The sequence below is a fragment of the Melospiza melodia genome, chromosome 15 (genome assembly GCF_035770615.1).
Source record: "Melospiza melodia melodia isolate bMelMel2 chromosome 15, bMelMel2.pri, whole genome shotgun sequence".
NCBI classification, from domain to species: Eukaryota; Metazoa; Chordata; class Aves; order Passeriformes; family Passerellidae; genus Melospiza; species Melospiza melodia.
The window spans coordinates 6,693,274-6,718,854 of record NC_086208.1 but is presented as its reverse complement, the minus strand read 5'-3'; the positions used below and the strand labels follow the sequence as shown (position 1 = coordinate 6,718,854).

The 25,581-nt window shown below is 40.9% G+C and overlaps 1 protein-coding gene across 1 annotated transcript; it reads left to right on the top strand.

Moving 5' to 3' along the window:
• Positions 1-5,652: 5,652 nt before the first annotated feature.
• Positions 5,653-24,754, top strand: FAM81A (family with sequence similarity 81 member A). The gene is made up of 10 exons (XM_063169567.1): positions 5,653-5,721; positions 7,692-8,056; positions 9,375-9,442; positions 10,799-11,072; positions 11,850-11,968; positions 16,836-16,965; positions 18,091-18,197; positions 19,273-19,408; positions 19,786-19,981; positions 20,375-24,754. Exons 3-10 carry the CDS (start codon positions 9,396-9,398, stop codon positions 20,512-20,514), a joined length of 1,149 nt encoding a protein of 382 aa, XP_063025637.1. The 5' UTR covers positions 5,653-5,721; positions 7,692-8,056; positions 9,375-9,395; the 3' UTR covers positions 20,515-24,754.
• The last annotated feature ends 827 nt before the right edge of the window (positions 24,755-25,581 follow it).

Below are 25,581 nucleotides of genomic sequence, written 5' to 3'. Positions count from 1 at the left end.
CTCAAACCACCCTGATGCGCACAACACAGAAATGGGACAAAACTCCAACTACCTGCCCCCTCTCATGTCCCACAGTCTTTGGTGGCTTGGATGAAACACAACAGTCCTTTGGGCATGTTTCATCCTTGGTTTTGAAGAATAAGCAAAACATTTCTCAGCTCAGCTGAGCTTGTACTGTATAATTACTGATCATGTGAAGCTTAGGATTTCCATAGTGGATTGCTTGGATGTTGGCTGACATTGATAGGAGAGGTAGGTAATATTTTCATTGCAAAAATAGCTGGGTAGCAAACATGACCTGCAACAGCTATTAAAGTAAAAATATATTTGATAGTCCTAATAGAACTTCACAGGAGATAGCTTTCACACTTTGATTATCTACAGAAGGTGAGTACAGCAGTTTTATGGAAATAGAACAAAAATAATTTGCCTAGTATTTCATTTGAACATAGAAATGTTACATAAAATTGAGGCTGATAAAAAGCAGTTAAAACAGTCCTGCAAGAGTCCAGAGGATGTATTTATATTGGGCCAACAGAAGATAGAAAATCAATATGGGTTTTGTAGGTTTTTCTATTTGCTTTGGATGTGGGTTCGTTTTCTCAAGACACATGTATTTATATTTATGTGTGTTTACATACATAGAAACATCTTTATAACAAGTCATGAATAACAAGAACCAAGGTTGTGGAAGAATAGTTAAAAAGTGCATCCACACTGGCCAGCTAACCAAGAAACTGGTCCAGGGTTCACTGAAACAAATGTGAACTACTGGGTCCATCTACTTTACATGGACTGCAGGATGACTTTGAACAAAATTTCCAGAGCTGAAAGAACCAGTGCTGTGCATCTGCATGAACCTTTGCTAAGCACTGGGTGGACCAAGCACAGTCTAATTCACAATAAACTCTTTCCATGCTTTTAAACATTCTGCTTATTTTAATGAAAAACATCTAATTCCCAAGCTGCCTGTATTAACTGAATGATACTTATTCAACATCCTTGCTCATAAGCACGGGAAAGCATTTCCCCTTGAATGTCAGTGGTGGTGTGCCTGAATGGTCTGCATGCCCGGGCTCCTCCAGCCCAGAATGTACAATTCATCCCTGAGAAAGGCAGAACCCACGTTTTCATATTGAGGAGTTCCAGCAGAGTAAAGAGGAATGTCACAGCACATGCCACAGTTGAGACAGCCACAATACACAGAGCATTCCCATGCCACTTCAGCAAGCTTTAAGCACTCACCCATACACAGTAACACCTCACCTCATCAGAAGGCTTCAGGCCTCTGCCCATACACAGGAACATCACTGCAGAAGGCTGCAGATACCTGCTCTTTCTTGTTCTTCAGCCCAGCCTTTTATCCCCTCCTGTTGATGCACTGCACCTGTGTGCCCTCTGTTCCCTTGGTCAGTGCCCCTGGGCACTCCCTGGCTCATTGCTGTCAGTGCTGCTCCCCTGCTGCTCACAGCTGTGCCCACTGGGGATGAGCTGCAGCCCCACTCCCAATGACCACAGACTGTGCACCTACAGAGGAACCCCTGTACTTTCAAATGATGCACAAAACTTAGAAGTGGTGACATTTCTATCAAAACATTAGTATGGACAGGATACCTTTCAAAGACCTAACTTGAAAAGATTTAAGAAAAATTCCCTGTATCAAGAAGTCCCATCAGTTTTTTTCAGTACATATATTGTCTGACAGTCTGTCTGGTTAGTAACACCTACAGCTCATGCACAGAAGTGCTAACATCAAGAATTATTTTGAGGATATTTTCTAGCTGCAAACAGTTGCACTGCTTGATTCTCCTGATATTGATCACTAGTGCCAAGCTTTGGGGAAATATTTCACTGAAGATTCACTTCAGTGTCTCAGGAGGTTTATTAGCTTAGCATTTGGGACTTGGAGGGGTTGGTCCAGGCTCAGCACTCACTGAAGTGACTACTGGGTGCAGCTGGCAACTCACACGTGCCTTTCCACCTACCCACTGCCTGAGCAACACTGTGTGCCACCACCAAACAGGGATCAGCCTGGTGCTAAACTGTGCAAAGACTAAACTGACTGAAAAAAGAGCAAGGTCTTTATCTTTGGGAAAGCCACAGAATAAAGCTTTCCCTTGCTCTCTATTCCAAAAACATTATTGTGGCTTGAGAAAGAAATAACTCTTATGACAAGTCAGTGAATCTGGAAAAGATTAGAAATTGTAATGAAATAAGCACTGCTCTCACTGCATTCTAACTGGCTAAAAATGACAGCAAAGGGGGAAAAAAGGAATCAGAGCTTTTCTCTTACTTAAAGACTATATTTGAAATTAGTTTTGTAAGTCACATATTTGTCTTCTGTTGACCACAACAATTTAATTAATAATTTAATTAATGCTTGAAAGCTATTAAAATAAGGCTTAATACCCTTAGCAACACATCATTCTTTTGGTTAGAAAACCACATAATCTTGTATTCCTTACAAAGATGAAGGACTTGTGTAATAGAAAAACAAATTATATTAGATTAAGAAAACTTTGAAAATTTAGTGTAGTCTTATCCTGAATTTGCCTTCCAAAGAATAAAGACACTTCTGATTGTAACATTTTCTTCTAAAATGTAGATGGTTACACTCTGCCTTCAGTTGCACTTGAAGCATGAATAATTCTACTTACAAGAAATAAAAAATGGATTCAGCAATTTCTTCTTGTGAAATATAGAGAGGGAGAAACAAAATAGCATGTATAAAACAAAGGCAGAATTTTATGACTTAAAATGTGATGAAATCAGTAATTGGGACAGGTTGGAAAATAGTATAATCATTGTAGCCTTCTTTAACTCTCTGTGCCTAATAGAATTTCTTCTTTCCTCTCTGTTGTTGGTCTCAAATGAGAGCAGCATTCCTGTTCAGAAAACAAGCCCTTAACGTGTTCAACGTGTCCATCTGAATACCACTGGAATAAAAAGTACAGTAACAGTCACCAGCCCTTTTACATCCACTGCTTGGTTTGAGGCTTTTTGAGGAAAAACAGCACGTGGCTCTTTCACTCTGGATCTGATTAAGAGAAGCCTCAGACATAAGAGATGCTTAGAATTCAGGAAGTTGAATTTTTCTCCGACTGCAAACCAAAACGTATGAATAATGCTGTTATTTGCAGGGCTGGTATAAACCTGGAAGAAATCCACAAAGACGTGGGAACCGAGGAGTTCTGCCTCCTGTGTTCCTGCCACTGAATGCAGCTGAGCCATGTACCTTCACAACAACAAAATTACAAGGAGGTGTTTCTTTTTCCCTCAGAGGGAGATTTTTTGCAACATTACACAAGCTTTTAAGATGAAAACATTATGCTATGATGGGCAACCTGATCCAGCATCAAAATCAGCCTTGCTCTGAGCAGGGAGTTGGACCATGTTCCCTCCGAGATCCCTTCCAGCCTAAATTGCTCTGTTCTGTACTTCTGTGATTGGATAAGTGGGGCTCAATTAATGAGTGAGACAGTTGAAGACTCCAGAATAAATTAATATTCTTGATGTTGTGCCTTGATAAAATGATTATTATATGAATTTTCCTTTAAGAAAATAAATCTCTATGTTTCATATGAGTTACACTGAAGATGTAATGATATAAAATACAATAGTTTAGTACTGCTTTAGTTAGAAACATCAAGAAAGTGATACAAATACAAAAAATCATTGTCTCTGATAACACAAGATGAAAAGAGCATCAGTATGGGTCAAACCAAAGACCATTAACCTCAGATCCTGGTGGTGTGGAAAGACTGTAAGAACAGACAAGAATTTACATGCCCTGTCCCTATCTCTTGGCCCGCACTGTTGCCAGAGAAGGGCGAGAGGGAGAAAGCAGGCATGAGCTACATTTTCATGTTATTTTCAAGATTGCAGTAGGAGGTACAAATGTTATGTTTTTAACTTCAAATATCTTCAATTTATTTGCTTTAACTAACAATTTGCTTTCAAGCCCTACTCTGCAGACATACATACTCAAGAAAACACTTGGGCAAAGGGCTCTGAGCAAGGAAAAACCTCTAGACAGGTGCACAAAAGCTACACAGGGACATAAAATTAGTCTAGATATTTGCCAGCTCAGGGACTTACAGCTGTGTACATCAGGAAACTAGAGCAAGGTCAGCAGAGGCCAGTGAGATGGGTGGGAGCTGGATCCCTGAGGATGCAGGGCTTGCTCAGCCTGGTGAGAGCAGGCTTTGGGGGATTTCTGTGATGAAGTCACCAAGATGGCAAATTCAGCCTCTTCATAGTGGCACATTATGGGAAGACAACAAATGTAAACAGGAGAGGTTCAGACTAGGTATAAAGAAATTGTTCTTTCCTCAGCAGCCAACAAGCATGAGAACAGGCTATCCACCAAAGCTGGACAGTCTCCATCCTTGGAGGTTTTCGAGAGTAGGCTGGGTAAAACCCTGAACAAAACCCTGCATTTGGCCTCATCGATCACCTCAGCTGGAGCAGGAGGTTGGACAAGGATTCTCCTGAGGTTCATTCGAAGCTGAATTATCCTACAGTCTTTTGACTCCAAGTTCATAATTTTCAAAGCACCTATGGCATGTTTTCTCTCTGGCCTGATCCTTTGATGTCGGGACTACTTTAAAATAAATAGGTCAACCAGAGTGTGGATTTAGACCTCACCTTGCTTTTTACAATAGTGTGCATGGTGTAATCCTTTTATCCTTCACAGCTACCAAATCCTTAGTCCTGCAGTGGTTTTCCTATACAACAGTATGCAATTTTGCAGAGAGTTTAACTAAAAGCAGAGACAATCTGCTATTTCAGAGTGAGCTGGTGCAGTAAGCTCTTCTCAGATTCCACTTACATTTTGTTTACCCAAGGTGGTCGTATCAAAGTCCAAGGAATGACACAAGCAGGAAACAAAAGTGAACGCAGACACACCCTCTGTGGACTTTGTTTTTCCAGTAATACTTTCTCTTAGCTGACACGCCTCTGCTGTGCAAGCAGATGGATCTTATTTGCTGTGATATATGAAGTTTCACTGAAGCTGCATGTTAGCTCTTGTTTGAAAATGTAACGTGGAAACTTTATAAACAAGAATAATATTTGTCATTGATTTTAATAATGTGTTCTGACAGGATTTGATATATGCTCTGGAAAAACCCATGCTTTCAGTCATCCTCTCGGCTCCTCTGCACCACCAGAAACTCAGAGTCACGGCTGTTCGTCACCACCGAACTTTGTCTGGAGGCCGGCGTTTGCTGGCGCGGAAGGCGCGGGCACGGCCCCCGCTCGGTGCCCGCCGCTCGCCCCCCGTGCCGCAGGGAGCGCCGCTGTCTGCGGGCCCTGCCCGTCCCTCCCCGCTTCGCCAGGATCGGGCGCTGCCGTGCAATCGCTGCGAGGAGGGGGCGATGCGAAGGGCTCCCCCCGCCAGGGCGGCAGCGTTCCCATGGTGACGGCGTCCTGGCAACCGCTCCCGCTCCCGCAGCCCGGCCTGCGGCGGCCGCCCCGCTCCCAGCCGCTCCCATCCCATCCCATCCCATCCTATCCCATCCCATCCTATCCCATCCGCTCCGCGCAGCCGGCCGGGAGGGCGGGCGGACGGAGCCCCGGCCGCGCACCGGCGGTCACGGCGCTCGGGAACGGCCGCTCCCGCGGCGGCAGCGCGCCCGGAGCGGAGCGGAGCGGGGCTCGGCTGGCGGCGGGGATGCGCGGGAGCGGCGGGCAGCCCTGCCCTGCCCTGAGCCAGCACCGGTGAGTGAGCGCAGAGGCTGTCCCGGCTCTGTCCCCCCGTGTTGCATGGCCATAGAGTGATGTTTGTCCCGCGGTGTCCTGTCGGCTGTCGTACACCCGTGTCCCCGCAACCTTCGCTGCGCCCACCGGTGACCCCCGCACCGCGGGGCCTGGACCCCCGGCGGGGCCGAACCGCGGGCAGGGCAGGGCCGGGCCGGGCCGGGCCGGGCCGGGCAGGGCAGGGCAGGGCCGGGCAGGGCAGATCGCTCCGCCGCGATTCCCCCGCTTACGGCGGTTCGGCAGGCGCCGGCACCGGGGCCGATCGCACCTATTTCTCCAGAGGGCTCCCGGCCCGGCTCGGAGCCCCTTGACCCGGCTCGGAGCCCCTTGACCCGGTGCCCCGGGCTCGGTGCCCGCGCTGCCGGGGGAGCCGCTCCGGCTCCCGTCGCGCACACAGAGCGTGTTCCCGAGTGGCCCAGGCGCGCCCAGGGCTCGGCGCGGGTCTGGCTCTCCCGGGCTCTGCCGGGCTCTGCCCCATCCCTTTGCCGAGCTGCAGCACGGGGACTTTTCCGCTTACTCCGAAGCGTTGCCCCAACGCACTCGAGAGTAACACTGGGAAGCATCTGGCGGCTGCCGGGGTGGTGCCGTCACACGCTCCCTGTGCAGCAACCAAAGGGTTTCTATTTTAAGACGGAAAGAGTGATTAAAGTGTTTGCCGAGGCAGGTATTTCAGTCTGCATTGATTCCCGTGTGACTTGTGGCAAGTCACATAGCCCGCCCCGTGCTTCACTTCCCTACCAGCAACAGAAGGAAATTGTATTTTCAGGGATAATAATGCTTCCCACCTCACAGGCATATTGTGAGAATGAACGTGAAAAACACCCCGAGGTGCGCAGACATTACAGCATTAGTTGTAGATTATCATGGAAGATGGGAAGCTGAACACTACAGGTATGATTATCCTTCAGAGCAGGAGAAATGGAGATCCCACAGAAAATAAACATGCGAGGCAGTCTGAGAACTGGGGAATGCCACAGCACAAATAGCAAGGAGTGAACTGCACATTGCTAGAAGTATTTCTTCATCACATCCCATGGATGATTTTTTTCCCCAAGCTTTTACACATTTATGCCAGTGATTTAAAGAAACACCAAGGAAGCCCTGCACATTTGTATGGAAAACCTGCCTTAAGTATCAAGTGAACTGTTATTTTTGGTAATCAGGCATATCGTTTCCAATTAGGAAAAAACTTGTATCTTTTCCATGTGACAAGTATATTTGGAATATTAAGTCAGTCAACCTGAATTTACTGGGTTAATACATCATGACTTAAATTGCTTATAGCAGTATCAAGCAGGAAACAACATTATTTTAAAAAGATAAATTAGGCACCTGTAACCAGTATTTTGGCTGGTATCTTGCCTGACCCCAGTTTACTGCCATTGAAAGAGCCACGTGAAATTATACTCCTCTTATAGAACGTCTTATGGTTTCTATTTACTAGTGTAAGTTGGTATTACAGTCATAGAGAAGGAATTTGCCATTAGTTCTAACACCTATTTCGTAATTGCAAATATCTCAAACTGCAGCAAAGTTTTGTACAACTGCCAATCAAAGTCTTAGACCCTTTCTGGGTGTTGGATCAGATCAAGAAATCTGATATCTGATGATGAGATGCTTCACCATGTACTGAGCAAAGAGAAATGAATGAGAAGTTCATTTGTGTAACTTCTGTTCCATATCCATATCCATATCTCTTCAAACACTTAAATTTAGCTGCATTTCTTATGGTAGACTGGCAGGAGTTAAGACTTTGTGCAAACCTCTGCTTAGCTTTCTGCAAACATTATTTTCTAATTGATAATAAATGGGTACTGAAGGCTGTGAGACTAAAGCACTGTTTGGCTGTTTTTTGTAAGGTGAATTTCACTAAATTTCACTAAGATGCTGATAGATGTATGGACTTTAATATTTGTTTTTTGTTTTTCTAGGTAGGATCCAGTGCTTCGTTGCTGCAGTGCACATAACTTCCAAATTCAGTGGGATAATTCCTGTATTTACAGCTAAATTATGCTTAAAAGCTTCAATGCATCAAGATGGTTAAGGTGTGTTAAGGCCCAGAGGTCTCAGGCCCACTGAGAACTGGGTGCCTGGTGCTGTGACCAGGAGGGACCCTCGCAGAGTGCTGGAATTCCTTAAAAATCCAACAAGTGGGAAATGACGAGTGTGAGGAGCAGACTGCAGAACTGGACATTCAGTGTCTGTGCAGGACTTTGAATGCAGAAGTCACCACAATGACCCCCAGCTCCTGTACTGTCCTTTTTACTCATAGCCATGTAAGAACCTAAACAAGGAGGTAGGTATGGTTATCTCTCTTACATATAGGGAAACTGAGTCATTACTCATGGAAATAACTTGTCCAAAGTCAACAGGATCAGAGATTGAGCAAGGAATTCAATTCAGACCTTCTGAATTCCTGTCTGGTGTCACTGCTGCTCAGCAACTCATCTTCTCTTAAAACTGTCTTTTTTCTAATTTGTAGTTTCTGAAGCCGTGCTATAAATAGAACACACACGCTGTGACAATATTTGCTCTCTGCTTTCAGGCAGTGCTTTCATAGATTTCTAAAGCACAAACATGCTTTGCATTTTGAGATCTCAGAGGGTAGCCCTATTGCTCCTTCACTATCGATATTCAACTATTGTATTTCCATAACCCCATCTTTCCCAGATTGCACAGGATTTCATCAGCAATTGTAAGCTCCTTTTCATACACCAACCTTATTTTGCAGTGAGGATTTTAGGTTCCCAAGGAGATCAGGCTCAGGCCATACTACTTCTCTTTATACTTAAAAATGTTTTTTGTTTTATGGAGGGGAGATTAGTTGGATTTGATTGAGGCTAATATATTTTTAATTAATTTCTGTCAGTGGACAAAGCTGCTGAGTCAGGTACTGGTCTCACAGTAAGACACTAAAATATCTTTCTGAAGCTATTTAATAGACCTAGTCTGCTGCAATGTCTGTCACAGTCTGTCTGGCTGTGTCTAAAAATTAAAACCAGAATTTATATTCTTACTACAGAAGAATTTATTTACAACATAAAGTGTGGTAATTTAGATTTGAAGACAAATTAATACAAGACTAAATTTTGATAAACTATGCTGATGTCACACATTTTATTTAGATTTCTGATTGTCAATGCTTTTATGAGAAAAGCATCTTACCCCTAATAATCTGCTGAATTGAATCACTTGTATTTGATTCTCCAGTCAATGTTTTCTTAAGTTTTATGATCATCCTGTAGACCTTATTTTATTATTAATTGATTAATGATGTCAGAGACCAGTAGAAAATTGGGGACAAGACTTTGTTAACCTCTGTCCTGCCAAACCAGTTATGTGGGTCAACAGCAGATTTCCGTTTCAAGGCTGTCAACCTTGTCCTTTCAAGAGTATAATTTTCACTATAAAAAGCTTTTTAGCTGCTTTTAGTCTTCATTCTTTTGTATTAATTTTTATTTGCATTTATTGCATTAGCAATATTTGGATGCCAAGATCACCAGTGTCAGCATAATATTACACTTAACTTAAAGGCGCACTGAAAGCAAAAGCTTTAAGTCATTTCAGTACCACATATAAACTATTCAATAATGCAATTTGTACTTTTTCAACAGACATAAATTATTGACCAGAGAATGGCCCACCGAAGCCCGATCTTCCCAACTCTTGCCCCTTCTGAAAGGTACAGTCTGGAATATAAAACCAAAAATCTTTATGATGCAAAGTATTGTGTATCTCTTAATTGCCTGTATAGAGTAATGCTGTGACCCGGGACTTTGGCATTAGTGTGCAATGCAAAGTGAAATACCACAGACATTCAAATCATAGCCCAAATCACAAGGCCTTACTCAGCTTTTACTTAGCCATTTCCCAAAGAAATTCAATAGCTTAAATCTCACTGACCAGAAGTCCAAGAACACTTTAGCCAGTGATCAAATGGAAGGGAATGAGTTGTGAAAACACAGAGCCAAAGCGACCTTTGTTGGAATCCTCATACATCTCTATCAATAAGTCCTTTCTTTCAGCCTAGGTGGGGAAAACTCTGTGGTTTATTCTTCCAGGGCAAGGCCCTGGGGATTTCCCCGAAGGACTCAAAGGATTCCACAACCATGGTCAAACTGAACTGCTAATTTGGCTCATTAACAGGAAACAACATGAGAATACACAATAAATAAGAGTTCCTAGAAAAAATATCTCCTTTTCTAAAGTGGGATTGAACTTGTATCCTCTACTTATGCTTCTGAAAATGTTGTTATTCTTTACAGAGCACAGTGGCAGGAAAAGGTTGCATGCATTAGTAGATTAATTTTATTACTTTCAGCACCCATGATCTCCACTGCTTTCCATGGGAGCTATGCAATGCAAAAATTTAGATAATTATTCAAGGTACCCGAATATAAGCTATTTTGGGGGGAAATTTAACCTCTAAGACTATGAGAAGCTTGTCATAAATTTGGTCTCGCCTCAGTTTCCATGCTCACATATGCTCCTGTCTAGTTTGCAGGGGAAGAAGCTTCTGTATGGTATTACAGGCTAGCTATAGAGACAGAAAAGGGATTGACACAAACTACTCCTTTTTAATTCTGATCTGGTTTCATTTAATTTACAATACCTACCTTCAACTGTTACAGTTTTGATTAAGCCTGAAAACTGTAAAGACAAATAACATCACTTTTGAAACTCAGTAGGAAGGGTTTGAATTTGGATTCTTAATCAAATTATAGTTCTGATTTGTAACTACTTTTGAATATCAAATTATAGTTCTGATTTGTAACTACTTTTATTATGCTAATGTCCTTTCCTTAAGATCCCATGCTTTTGTAAGCTTCCTTAAAGACCATGAGAAAAAGCCTGTTCAAGACACACGGTAGTCAACACAGCACCCACTTATTTGTAGCAGTGGGAACTCTCTCTGGGTGTATTTTGGGGCTTCTCCCCAGCACTGCCAGCACTCGGACAGTGTCCCACTGTCTCCAGTGCAAAGGCATTGCAGAGTTTTGTGTGAGAAGTTATCAAGATGTGGATATTGTTCCCCCAGACGGGTCCGGAACATCCCTCTGCACAGCCAGGCGCTGACAGCGGTGCCGCTGGCCTCCGCCAGCCTGGTGGATCAGCTGGAGGACAGAATCCTGAGCCATGAGAAAACAACAGCAGCTCTTGTGGAGCACGCTTTCCGCATTAAGGAGGACATTGTTTCCACGCTGCACAGAATGCAGAACAAAGGGGGGGGTGACCGGTTGGCAAGGCAACTCCTGGAAGAGCACATCCGAAACATTACTGCGATAGTGAGGCAGCTCAACCGGGACATCGAGGTATGGCAAGAATGTTGCACAGCGCTAATGCCATCTCAGCTACTTACTGCTTCTCATTTCCTAACCAAGTTTACCACGGGATAAGTAAAGGTCAGACAAGGTCTGAAGATCCTGTACACTTATAAATTGTTTTTACAACTTGAAAAAGTGTTTGCAAATTACATAATTCTTTCGGTGGCTATGAAAATAGCACAGGATATTAGCATATAAACACAGGAGCCTTTGTGGTTCTAATAAGCTTGCTTTCAAAAGCTGCACTGGAAAATCTTGAAAAAATGAATTAATGTGACACTAATACCCAGCTCAACTTCAGTCCAAAGGCTGTGCTGTATAAACAGTAGGAAATGCCTTCACTCTATAATAAACTTTCTTTCCCTTCCGACTCACTGATGACACGAAGTAACCAAACCCAAGTGCTCATTTTTATGACCTAATCCTAGGCAGACACATGACTTCATGTCTGACCTCTGCTGCAGTGAACAACAGGGGTGTGGTGGGGAAAATGAAAGGAGAAAAAAATAATTTAAGTCTCCATTTCACTGTCAAGTTACACTTTATATATATTATGGTAGTTGTGTGCAGACTGGACACTAATAATAAGAAATAGTAGAATAACTAAAAGTATCTAGTTTAGTACATTACAAGACAAAGCTTTGAATAAAGTAATAATAAAATGGCATCTGAGGATACTGAATTACTGAAAAATAATGAGTGACATTTAAAGTGTACATTAAATGTGCCATACTGAGTTTTTATTTGCATATGAATGTTCTGTAGATGCTGCAGGAACAGATACGTGTCAGAGACAATCTCAGCTATGGAACAAATTCTACCCTGAAGAGTCTTGAAATGCGGCAGCTTTCTGGCCTAGGAGATCTTCGGGGAAGAGTTGCAAGGTAAAAGTCCCCATGGAACTGTGTTTTGGGGGCTAGCTAATCTTGTTTTAATCCTGAAGTATTAATGATAATAGGCTGAATTCAACTTTGGCAAAATTCCAAGGATAATTTTGCTCTGTATTTTCAAGAAAATGAACAATAATACTTTGCATTCCAGTATTACATAATAAATTTGACAACATCACCCTTAATTCCTAAAATTCCTGAAATTAGTTCTAAATAAATTATCTCAAATTCCCTGGGAAATTGGATTTGGTTCAGCTTTTAAAAAGTACTGTGGTTAGACTCGTGTCTTTGAAACACGTTAATTAGCACAATTATAAAGGCAGCACGGAACAATCTGCACTTGTGAAGAACAAAACAGTTGCACATTTTTGCATATATTTTAGAAGTAGAAATCTGCACATTCAGTTAGTTGTTAGCCATATTTGCTTAAGTGCCTGTAAAGTTGAACATGAGAGACAGAGGATGTGTACAGCTGCAGGAAAAGGACATAACCTGGCCTACAGCTGCTTGGGTAATAATTTTGGTGGAGTTATACTTGTCCTGAATTTGACCCGTTGTCTATATTGTGCAGATAATTTTGATTCCTTTTCTGCATGTCACCTGATTTAGTGATAACCTTCAACAACATATAGAAATAATCAGAGGGGGATTTTCATTGAACTAAGGTTTTCTTATTTTCTTATCAGACAATTATTCAATTGTCTAAAGCTTCCACTGTTACTTTCATAGCCCATTTTATAGAAAATACTTCAGAGGTTTCAAAAAGAATTAAACAGTAAACTATCCTTTAGCAAACACAAATGAACTAGTTTATTTTTTCAAATCAGGAAATTGATGGAAAAGCCTATAAAGAGATACACGTACACGTATTTATCCTGCTGAGAAATCCCCCAAAATGTACATGCTTAGATCTTCCTGCTTCTTTCTGTAAAAATACTTTGAGATCATACTACATCATGAGAGGGGCTCTGTGTGGAGCAGCAGTGTTACTGACACCTTGGGGGGCAAAATGAGGGCTCCTGCCCTCAGTCAGGGAACTCAAGAGAAGAAACTTGTGCTGGTGTCAGTGTCACTGCAGGGCCAGGACAGTGACCTCAGTGTGGGAGGGTGGGGATGGGCACAGGCTGTGCCAGGGCTTCTTCCTTTATTTCCTTAGGGCACCACCCTAGTGCAGTGCCCAGGTTGCAATTTATCTGCAAATGGAATGAGATTATACCCGTGTGCCTTATGTCAGACTGTGTGACGAATGCAGGTTACTTGTATTCATTCCCATAAGATAATCAGTTTATTGCCTTTAACTGCTACCTTCCATACTGCATTCTGTGCTTCTATTCAGCATGTTCTCTTAAAAAAAAATCCCTGAATGAGGAAAAAAATCTTCCCTTTATGAGGAAGCAATTTAAAGCAGTGGTCCATGAGAGAAAGCCATTTGCCTTTATTTGCAGACATATTCTACTTTGAAATTAGTGTTCCAGTGAATAATGATTATAGCACTAGCTGGAGATTATGCCAAGACAGTGGTTTGTTGTGCCTTTGGTACAACACAGAGACTTTCCCTGAGATAAACACCTTCTGATTACTTTAGCCAATGTTCCTTATATGAAATACACTTTACTCTAGGGCTGCTGGTTTCCAGATGAGTTCAGAGTGAAACATTAGAAACATGATCAAGTTACTGTGGGTTACCAACTTCTTGTGCATCAACTTTCAGCCACAGCAAAGGTCCATTGAGAGGCTCAGGCTGCAGTAGCTCTGAGTGTTGTGCTTGCTCCAGGCTGGCAGTATGCAGAAGGACAGTGGGAATCACTTTAGACAGTAAATCCCAAAGCATGAGCCCCTTGTCATGTAAGAACTTCAGTGTCCACTTTAGGATTCTGGCCAAATTTCAGTTCCAGTAATTTCATGCATACTAAACATCCTATCCAAGTTCCATATTGGAGAGAGGGGAGTTTATTTCCTAACACCAACTGTTCTGTAACATGTCAATATATCATCAAACAACTGTCTCATTATTTCTTGAAGGTTGGTGCTGTTAATGACGGGAACAAGGGATCCCTACATGCACATGCACGTCTGGAGCACAGCCCCAAACCACACTTCCCACTGCTCTGCAGGAGTGAGATTCCAACATACCTCACTCACATCACAGAATCAACTAATAATGCTATCAGAAGGTGACAGACCACACATTACAGCTCATGTCTCTGGATCTTTTCTCAATAAACACAGTTTACTGATGAATTTGTAAAGTGTTTTCACAGCCCTGAATTATTGCTAAAAATCAGCATTATCATTAACTTTAAGAAAAAATATATGACCTCTATAAAATTCAGCGATGCATTAGCAGAAAACTAGATCAATGCCAGTAGATCAAATTCTCCAGCCTCCTGTCTCTTATGTTGTCAATTTTATATTATAGAGATTTACCAATTCTTTTTCTAGTGATAACAGATCATAAAATTCTTTAGTGCCTTATCATTTATTTAGAGAATTACTTGTGGATAATGAGCATTTGTCTGGAAAGCTTAAATCCAGCAGCCTGGTTGGAACAATAGCAGTAGCTCTTCATAAAAGCTTCCTGAGAGCTGAAACATCCAGAGAAATGGCAATTATATGTTCAGATTGGACCTACTTTGCATATATAGATGACTTTTTTATCTACATTATAGAACTGATTCATTTCAGACAACCTGGGCTCATTACATGTAGGCAGATTTTCCTGCTGCACAGATTGAGCCTGATGCATCTGGGCTGCACCACACTGACAGTCTCCCCAGGAGCAGTAAATGTGCTGCTCTCTGGCCCTTGCTGAGTGGGAGGTGGCACCACGAGGGCAGCTCTGGGCTCCCTGCCCCAGGCCAGCACAATCCACCAGCTCTGCTGCTCTTGCCCAGTGCCCCACTGAGCATTTCAACTTGCTTTTCACTCCCTGTTCTCCAGCTACTTGTTTTTCACTGAAACACTGACATTTTAATTGAAACATCTCCTGTTATAAAAGACCAGGAACATTAAAGCTCTCTCCATACCATGACAGCATATGCATATAGCAGCAGCTGCAGAATACTGGCACAGTTCTCACTTTATCTGTGCCCCAGTGATACTGAATGGAACAACTACTTGCCTTTTGATTTCTTTGATGCTGAACAGTAATATTTTCTTCGAGGTCAAAACCAATCGTGTTTGTGAGTGTGTACAACAGATATAGAAGATAAACCAAAATAATCTGATCTGTGCATACCAGGCAGACATTAAATTCAGCTTGTCAGAATATTAATGTTTCAGTTACCATGGAACTACATGAACCCTTTGACCACATAACTGAATTCCATGAAGAAGAGAGATGCTCTGTGATTAAACCCAAAACACTAATTTACTTTAAAAACATTCACAGGTGCTTGCTGATTAAATTTGCTTCAGTAGTTTCAAGGCTGTTGCCATTTTCTGCCATGCCTCAGAGGAACAAAACGAACCATTTTTTAGAGCCCATGACCTTTTGGTGACTTGATGCAAGTTGATTCCATTTCTCTGATTCTCTCTGATTGTAACAACATGGAGAGATTTGGCTTCTTTTGTCTTTCTTTAGAAACTGCCTGATTGTGAGCCCGGCAAGCTTTTCACTGCTATGTAAACCCTAGCCAGGCTTCCTGCAGGTCTCACAATGCTGAACTAATACACTAGAAATTAATTTCCTCAAGTTTTATAATGCCTATGTGCTACTTTACATCACTGATTATTTTCATATTGAAACTGTACCATAATAATAAGCAGATGCTCCTTTTGTCATCTTAGCTGTGACCTTCCCTTCATGTTTAATGATAATGGCAATTCCTGAAATTGAGGTGATGAAAATGCATGTTGAAATGAAAGCTTTCAAACTGAAATGTGACTAAAAAGATGACAAAGTATGTCATTGGTTTAGATAATGACTTAACATGCCTCAGCTTTTTCTATTTTACTGCCTTTTTCTCCCTCAAATTGTAACTGCTGTCTGTTCCTCATCAGTTTCCTATATCAAATTCGGTAACACTGATGATTACACATTTCCCTTAGCAAAAAAAAAAAAAAATATATGAGTCATATTTCACAGAGGTCTTACTCCTGAAATCACAGTACTCTTATTTTTACAGCTCAGTTAATACCCTTACTGCATTACTGTAGACGAACTCCACCTGATCAAATTATTTTTAAAATCTGGTAGAAAACACACATGTTCTATGGCATAATTATCCTGAAAATGCTACAGCATCAAGAAGTGTTTTAATGTGACAAAAGGAAACAATAGTCATTATGTTTCAGGACTTCATTTTACAGCCTTTTCTGAGACAAAATTGCCGTTGCTTTCAATGACAATTTATTTATTCACCTAAATAAAGACTAAGAATGATAAAATTTGCCCCACATTGTTAACTACACATACTAGCTGTGTACTACTATTTCACAAATAAAAATGCAAAGCTACAATAATGAAGAAATGGTCCTCAGTTATTTAGGCTAGTAATCGTGTAGGGACACACACACACTTTATCAGATATCTTCTAGAGCGTTACAAAAACACATGGAAATGAAATTCTGCATCTTTGCATTTCTGAGGTGATTTCCCTGAGTGATAGCAGAGCCCACCCACATCATGCCAGTGCCAAGAACAATGGAATTTGTTTATCAGACTATTTGACCTTCAGACCTATTTGGGAGCACTTCTCTGAACTCTAGGAGATGTATTACCCTTTTACAGTCCCAAAGACATTGCTTCCCTAGCCAGCCAGGAACTCCACAGAAATGGCCAGTATGAAATGGGTAATTTTAAAAGCCTGGATCTTATCTTCTATTTGGCTGGTGCTTTGTTTTTTATCTATTCAAACAGGTGTGATGCTGGGTTAGCCAGGCTGTCTGCAGAGCATAAAATTACATATGAAAGACTTCAGAGCCTAAGTAAAGACCAACACACCTCCAAGCTGATCTTAGAATCTAAAATCAAAGAGGCAGAAATACAGGTATGGTACTTAGACCAAGGAAATCCCTGTATAGGTAAGAGTTCTAGTCTAATTCACACAGACTCCATTACTGTTAATTATTATCCTGGGAGCTCACAGATTTCCAAATGGAGAGGTGTATCAGCTCACAGTCCTCATTCCATTGAACATTGTACCTAGGTGCATTACTGTACTGCTCTAGCTGGAAAAGGTCCTTCATTGCTTCCTGCAGCATCTGTGTAGAAGGATTAGTATGTGAATGCACATGCTCAACAAAACTACAACAATGCAAGCCTCTGTGGCTTTTGCTGTATGTTTTGGCCTTTCCAGGATGATCCTAAATGTATTTGAACACAATTTTTGAAGGTCTGCAAAACACAACTGGCTTGGGTTCTGTGAATTCATTAATCTGTCTCTCAGGTTTCTCTTCCATTGGGTTTGAGAATGGAAGTGAGCACTAGATACAAGCAGAGACTTGGAGATATGAAGAATCCTTTTCCTTAATGTCACATCTCAAAGCCTTCCCATTTTTCTCAGACAACAAAAGTATTTTACATCTTCCTTTTGCAGTGGGTAAAAAAAAGGCTAAAATGCACTTTGCCTTTCTCAGAAGCCTCAGTGCAGTATATTAGCATGCCAGGAGCATGTTGTCATGCATCTTGTAGGGAACCAGAGCACTATACTTTGAGAAAGAGGGATGGTTGTTTTAGAGCAAATATTCTCTTGTAGTGATGACTTCTCTCGAGTTAAACCCAGCACTTCTCTCACTGCAGTGGCCCTTATACACAAAGTGATGGAGCACATCCCTCAGTATTGGTGGAGTGCTTGGACACTTTTTTATTCTGATTATATGGCAACTTGGAGATGTATGGATCATGCAAATTCAATTGTCTAAAGGGGGGTCAGGCAGAGATTTTCAGGATGAAACTATTCACATTATTTAAGGCAAAAAAATTTACTGTTTTCAAAATGCTGATACTTTCATATTGAGAGACAGTATATTTTCATTATAAAGCAAAATACCCCAAATCAGTAATTTTTGAAATGTTAGCAAAAGTGAGCTCTCTGTTAGATCTCTACTGTTATGAAAATGTCCCAAATGAAACTGTGATGAAATGCTGTTGAAAATTCTGAATCTTATTTCAGATTTCTCATCTGCTGAGCAGAGTAGAGCAATCGATAATGCAACAAGAAGCAAAGCTGAAGATTGCCTACAAAGAGAGCAACCAACAGCTGCAAGTTCTGGACACAAAGTGAGTGCCTGGGAAGCCTTGCTGCTGCCATGCACCTTGGGAGTAGGGCCTCCATTTTCCCAGTCTGGCCTCAGTTTTGCCAGTCTGACTTCAGGCCTATAAAAGCAGGAACCTCTATGAATATGTGTGTTTGCTCCACAGATACTACAAAAGCTGACTGTCAAGAGGGACTTGCTTTCACCAAGAATTCTGCCCCTAATGTGGTCAGGCAATTCTGAAAAGTTGATTAAGTTCCTAGTTATCAGGCAGGATTTATATTAAAGGACACAACTAAGGGTTTTTGTCAGAGTGGCCTGGTGCCTTTCTGTAACAACTGTCTGAAGCACTGAATGCTGGAGGTGGCTGTCCAGAGCAGGGGAAAAAGTTCAACTGAAGCAAGCAGGAAGCAAGTCACAGCACTCACAGAGTGCTGTTGCTTTAAACTGGCTTCAAACATGAATATAACTGAAATACCTAAATGATTAGTGAGTAGATACTCTGTACTACCAGATATTACATGGGGTCATTATATTCAATTCAGATGTTAACTCCTTTCCAGGCATTTCACTCAGTAGCTGTCCTGGTATAAACCATCCCCATCCTCATTTCTTACTGCTTATCACCATCCTCATGCAATGCAGGTTTCACATATTCACTGGAGGAAAGAAACAGTTTCACTGGCACTATTGGTTGGAGTAAAGTATAGGCAATGTAAGTGGAGCTACAGGAACCAGCACTATCACCAGAAGAAGTGATACCAAATCTTTGCTCTGATTTGATACATATGGACATAAAGTTTATAATCTGAATGGATAACCAGATTCTGTTTTCAATGTCACAAAGAATTTTCATCTACTGTGGTTCAAATTTTGTAATGTGTTTCATATAAATTTGCTGTGAACTTTTACCTTTATTTCCTAAACCAATGTTACCACATCCAGTTTAATAGCCTCAAAATTCAAAGGATCACCTTAATCTGGTGAATATTAATATGAAGAATGTATTAAATTGCCATTTTGTGTTTTTATGAACACCTTCACAATTCACTGTTCAATGACCAGTTCTTTGTATCTGCTAATTTCTGTTGTGCTCCTAGATTGAAAGATGCTGTTGAGGAGCTCAGCAATCAGATTTTGTCTGCACGGAGCTGGTTGGAACAGGAACATGGAAGGACTGAAAAAGAACTTGTGCAAAAAATCGACCAACTCTCACTGACTTTTAAGGAAAGCACTGTAAGTTTCATTCAAATGTCCTGTAATACTTTTCAGGAAGCATTCAAAAGCATTATTAATAACTAAGATGATATAATTGAGATATTATTTGAGTGAGATTTTCAGATAGCCTCAGAATATGCCAAAGTCTCTTCATCAATATCAAGTGTAATATCTACAGCTTGAGAATCTTTAAATGAATCTGATCACTACTAAATAGATCAGTATTTTAACCTACACTAATCAAGTAATTTGAAATGATTTTATGAAAATTGTAATGCCTTACATTTTGAATTCCAGATAAAAGATGATAAATCAGTATCTATTTCATATTTTTAAAAGGCCACCATTATTCCACATGCACAGTAAATAATTAAAATTCTGTTTCCTGGCTCTAGGAAATGAGTGAGAGAGGTATTGAGATGAAATTCAACCAAATGGCAGAGAAAATTGAGAGAATAGAAGAAATGCAGAAGATAACCATGGAGGCACACGAAGCAAAACAGACTGAAGAAAAGATAAATATTCGCATTGTCAAACTTCAAAATGAGATAAATGAAGATATAAAAGAAATGAAAGCTGAAGTCAATGCTGGTAGGACCATATTTATCCAGTTCTTTTTTCTGAATTGTGGTGACAGTGATCCACTCATACTAATATGCAAAATGTCTTGGATTGTATCAAAGTAGCTTAAATACTTTTGGGGCAGATGTAACCTGTGACATTAAGAGGGATTTTCACTAAGTGTGAAAAGCAGAGCAATAAGGGGTGACACCCAGCTTAGAAGTGCCCTCCCCAAAGCAGGCACAGCCATAGCTGGGCTGCCATCAGGGCATTTCTGCCTTCAGCACACAGTTACACCCCATGTCCTTCAGAACTTTTGCTGAGTTCCTAGTGCAAAGCAGAGCATTATGGAAGTGCATTCTGCTAGCAGTGATGTGATACTTTCTCCTCATGATGAACTAATGCCATTCTCACCTGCAATAGGGTTTGCAGCTATCTACGAGAGCATTGGGTCTCTACGGCAAGTTCTAGAAGCAAAAATGAAGCTGGACAGAGATGAACTCCAGAAGCAGATCCACCAAATGAAGCAGGAGGTTCCAAGATGGGGAGAAGCTGGACCATGACTGCAAGGTTTTGTCTGAGAGATTAGTGTTTACCTGGCTAACTAGGCAGACTCTAGTGTTGTTCCAGTCTGTAATGCCAATTACCTGCATGTACCAAATGACATGCTGCTGCTGCTGCTGCTGCTGCTGCACAGGTGCTTGCTCACAGCAGTAAATACAAGCTGTTCTTGGATATCTGCAATGAGCCTGTGGAGCTGAGGTGCTGTTTTGCCACTGCACTGCTCCAGTTGCTGTCAGGAAATTGAGCACTGTGTAAAACTGGAGTAATACATTGGTGAAGCTGGCACCTTGTTTGCTAAAGGCATTCCAGTTTTGCAGGCTTGATCAGGCAGCTAAATGCTTTTATATGCACCTGCACCCCTCCACCTTAAAAAAAAAGGCAAGTTGCTATCATTTGCTTCATATGAATTTGGCAAGGTTCTCCACCTTGATAAAATTACTTAGTTAAAATCAATGGACATTTTTACAGTGACTTTCTCTACTACTGACTTCCTGGAAAGACAGAATTGGCACTAAATAGACCAATCTTCAAAGTCAAGACAACATCAGAAAATCTTTGCTTAGGTTTGCAAATATTCTGTGTGTGAAAATTAGGTAGTGTTATATAATGTAGTTGTAGACTTAGATGATTCATAAACAACATAAAAAACAACTTACATGGTCTTAAGTATTGTAACCTTTTAAAATTAATAACCAAGGGGAGTTTACTCAAGATAAAAGATGTATATAGGGCATTTTTTACTAGGCATGTGTTCCTATGACTTGCTTCAATATATTGCTAAAAACTTAGAATGTTTTGAAAACTAAAGAGAAGGTGATAATCTAACCTAGTCTGGAGACTCTAATGTAAAATAGTTTATGATCTCCTTAGAGATGCAGTTTATGATCTCATTAGAAATTTTCATTAAAGTAAAAAAATTGATTCATCATAGTTAAGTAGACTTTAATAATTTAGCAGACTCAAATTGCTAATTGCATTCACATTATTTCCAGATAATAATTTCCATTCCCAGAAGAGATTACATATGAAAATCAGCACCCATGTGGCATATTATCTAGACAATAAAAAAATATACGCTGTTTTTACTTCTTTATTCATGGCATGATATATTGCACCTCAAGTTTTTAAGCCATGCAGGATTAAACTCCCACGAAAAAATAAAATACTTCATCTAGCATCCTATTAATTTATACTATTAACAGTAGTTAATACACAAAAATAATTTTAATTGACAGACTTTACAGTATTGTTAATCTAAATAAATTAATAGGATGTCTCTACACTGCCCCTAATTGACCTTTCATTCAGCTAGTATTGGAAAAATATATTTTTAGTTGGAAAATCAGTGGCAAATATCACTTCCACAAAAGCCATTTTGGTCCACAGAGTCACCATATATAAAACAAAGAATTTAAAAAACTGCTTCAAGAACTTACAGTCATTAACTTCAGTAAGTCAGTGCAGAGTGTAAAAATCATGTGTATGCATACATCTTTACAGGATTAACACCTAAGTTTATATTCACTTCCTCTGTAGCTGAAAGTCACTGATGTCTCAAAGACACATGAAGCTTTTGCAGCTCTGGCTCCCAATGCTCTCTGATACAAACCAGGAATACCAGAGGCAGTTTTGTTATCATCCGTGTCCTGTGAAATATATTTACAATGGCAGCTAAGGGGAAAGCCCAGTTCCCTAAAGAGAGACAATTAAATGCTTGTAGATATTTCTCAGGAATTGTCTTCAAAATTCAATCTTATTTCCTGTATGTATTCCTATCTATTCTTAAATATTTAGCTATGTGCAGTAGAAAAGCTATCACTGGTGTTTTATTTAAAAGAAAAAAAAAAACAAAAAAACAAAAAACAAAGAAAGAACTGAAAAGATGAAAAGAAACGGACCAAAACCAGAATAATTTTTTAATTCTGTAATTGGAAGTCTGTACCCGAGAAAATCTGATGTGACATGAAGAGCATGCAAGGAATCAGAAACATTTAAATAGGCATTAATTAAATTGTTTCTCTTGTAAAAATCTTGCGTGATTGATCCAGATATAAAACAACACAGGAAGTCCTATCCAATTTTACTTTTTTCTGCCTTAAAAATGAGATTTTTTTCACAAATCTCAGCTAAATCAATAAGTAAAAGCCCAAATAAAATAATACTCAACCTTCTACCAAGCAGTGTCTTCAAACTCTGAAGTGCCAAGTGGAGGGAGGCCCAGGTCAACCTTGTCATGTTGGCACTGTCTGCCAGGGAATGCTCACATGTGATAAGCCAGTCCTTCAGGGGAGAATTCAGAGTGCTTCTGAGCACTGGAGTATCCTCTGATCACCAGAACCTGTCAGAGCAAACTCCTCTCCAGACACAGGCTCCCCTCAGGGCACAGCTCTGCAGCCACGGGGCAGCGCTGCACACACTGAGCTGTGGGAGCCTGGTTTTGCCAAATGGAAACCAGTTCTGAAAACTGATCCCCAGGGATCTTGGAAAGCCAAATAGAAGGAAAAAGTAGTGCTTGGAAGCACAGCTGCCCCTTTTTTTCCCTCCCATGGTTATGTCCAGTGGGATTCCTGTGTTCCAGTCCTTCACCAAGGTCCACTTGTGATGGTGGAAATAATGTCCTTTCTTTGTTCAGCACAAGTGCTCATGCTGTGACTCTGGGTTTGTGCACCAAGTGCAAGCCTGCCAAGCCCACAAAAGGAACAAGGTAGTGAGGTAGTGTTTGTGTGGATGGCACCTGAGCAACAGAACTTGGGAAAGTGTAATAGATGTGCACAAAATACTATTTAAATCACAAAGCTCAATGACACAAACTCTCTGAAAGAAGGACTGGGAGGGGCCTTAGGAAGTAATCTGCTCCACCTCTTCACTTTGAAATAGATCCCACTCTACCTAAAATATTTGCCATAGACACTTCTGTAACTTGCTTATTAGAGTCTTTTAAGAATAAGACATTGATTAGTGTAGTCTATTCCACTGCTTAAAGAAGATTGCTTTGCCACCCAAACACCTAAACTTGGACAAGACATAATAGCCTTAAATTTCAAGCACAGAGGACACAAAACCTAATTTATTACGTCCTTTCTTGCATGTTCATTAGTTTTTAAAGGTAATCTGTCTATAACAGATTATTCAAATGAAGCTTCACAGGGATATTTGCCCAATATTTTTTTTTCCTCCTTCCTACATCTATATAAAACCAACCAAACCAGCAACATCTAACCCAAAGAAACCACCACCACCAAACCCCCAAAACAACCAAAAGCAGACCACTTGCTCTCATGAAGTTTTAAATCTCTTTTGTCAGCTATTTCACATGCATGAGGCTTAAATCACTTGCAGTGTGCAGCCCATACTATTCACTCAGCCATGTAGCACTTACTGAGTGTCATAAGTTCAGCTCATTGGAAAATGTTCAACTGGGGTACATGGCCCTTACATTAGCATGTGATAACACAGTAGACCCATGGTACTGTGCAGTCAGGCCTTGGCTGGAATCAGGATGATGTCGGAAATTACAGAGCAATTGTGCTGTTTATACTCATTAAACAAACCAAAGGAATGGTGCAAGTAAGAAGTTCAAAGGATGGCCCTGAGTTCCACCCGCAGTTGTTTATGTAGTAAGTTTTGTGTTGTGGATACCTTTATATTGTGATATCTTTGTCATTGCAATCTGATGTGGTTCAATAGACTGTTGCCATGTTAGAGAAAAGCGGTATGAATGATAATGAAGAACAGTACATTCCTGTAACATCAATTTAAACTGAAATACAAAATTTTCTTTTCTCAATTTCTGTTTTGTGTTCCACCTCCACGAGCATCTGGCCATCTGGGGCAGAGTGTTCTCTGTATCTAAGAATTGAAGTGCTCATTAGACGTCTTCCAATAATGGAAACGTCTAATAAGAGACAGGTGACAATCTGATTAAGCACTCCTATGTGTAGGGGAGAAATTCCTCCTGTCACACCCCCTGCCGGGTAAGAAATTCGGAGGCAAATTTGAAAGAAACCCAGGAAATTGGTCACACGGCCTCTACTCAATTTGCCACAGGGTGTCACTGTTACTCTTGGCAAGGGAAGGACGGGGCTCAATGCACCTGTGTGATCCATAGACGCTGCAATCCCACTGGCACGGGGCTGGAGGTATTACCGTGTACTTTGACAAAAGGAAAAAAAAAAAGAATAGTCTAAAGACGCCACTCTGTAAAATCACAATAAAGGCAGATGATAATTAAATAAAATATTCTGAGAGTGATTGTGATGCTCCTTTAGACAAGAACGCGGAGTGGGGACCAAATCTCTCTGCTGCCTGTTCTGTCAGCAGAACTCTGGTCAACACAAATAACAAAAAAAAGCCCAAACAAACTCCCAAACCCTGGAAAAAAAGCGGGTATAGTTCTAAAGTACTAGATCTTAAATCATGTACAGCTCAAAGAGCAACGTGCCTTTCACACTGCTGCAGGTGTGCAGAAGAGGCTCCTCCAGCACTGCCTCCTGCTCTGACACTGCCTTGGGCTGAAAGAGCACAGGACAACATCAACACTTACTACCAGGTGTAGCTCTGAGCACAAAGAGCAGCTCTCAATCCATGCAAGGGTTATCTCAACAAATAATGCAGTGGAATAGCCTCAAACATTGCAAAATATGTGAGAGAGCTGTGACTTTTCTGATACAGAGCAGTGAAAAAAATGCTTTGAGCTCAGTGATGTACAGAGAGCCAGGATCAAGTTCAAGAAGCAAACTGAATCGAAATTGTCATAATACAAAAAAACTGAACTGTACGAGAGGGTGAGTAGGACTTGCTGGTGAGAGAGGAGAAAGGAGATTTGCTTCTAGTAGGAAATAATTACAATAAAACACATCATGAACTGCTGTACATACTCCAAAGAGTTACTCTCATTAAACCTGACCTCAGCTTCTGCTAAGGTTTATGTTCTAACACCAGTGCAGTAAACAGGCTTCCATTCCAAGTGAGTGAAGCTGAAGCAGACTGTCAATGAGGACATATCTCAGTGCCTGTGTTGCCTCATTGTTGTGCTGCCACCTCCTGATGGTATCAGGACAGCGAGG

Bases quoted from the DNA above. Each gene is read 5' to 3' on its own strand.
- FAM81A (XM_063169567.1), top strand. From the start codon at position 9,396: ATGGCCCACCGAAGCCCGATCTTCCCAACTCTTGCCCCTTCTGAAAG. The intron at 11,073-11,849 runs GTATGGCAAGAA...AATGTTCTGTAG, and splicing joins AGCTCAACCGGGACATCGAG to ATGCTGCAGGAACAGATACG. The intron at 16,966-18,090 runs GTATGGTACTTA...ATCTTATTTCAG, and splicing joins TCAAAGAGGCAGAAATACAG to ATTTCTCATCTGCTGAGCAG.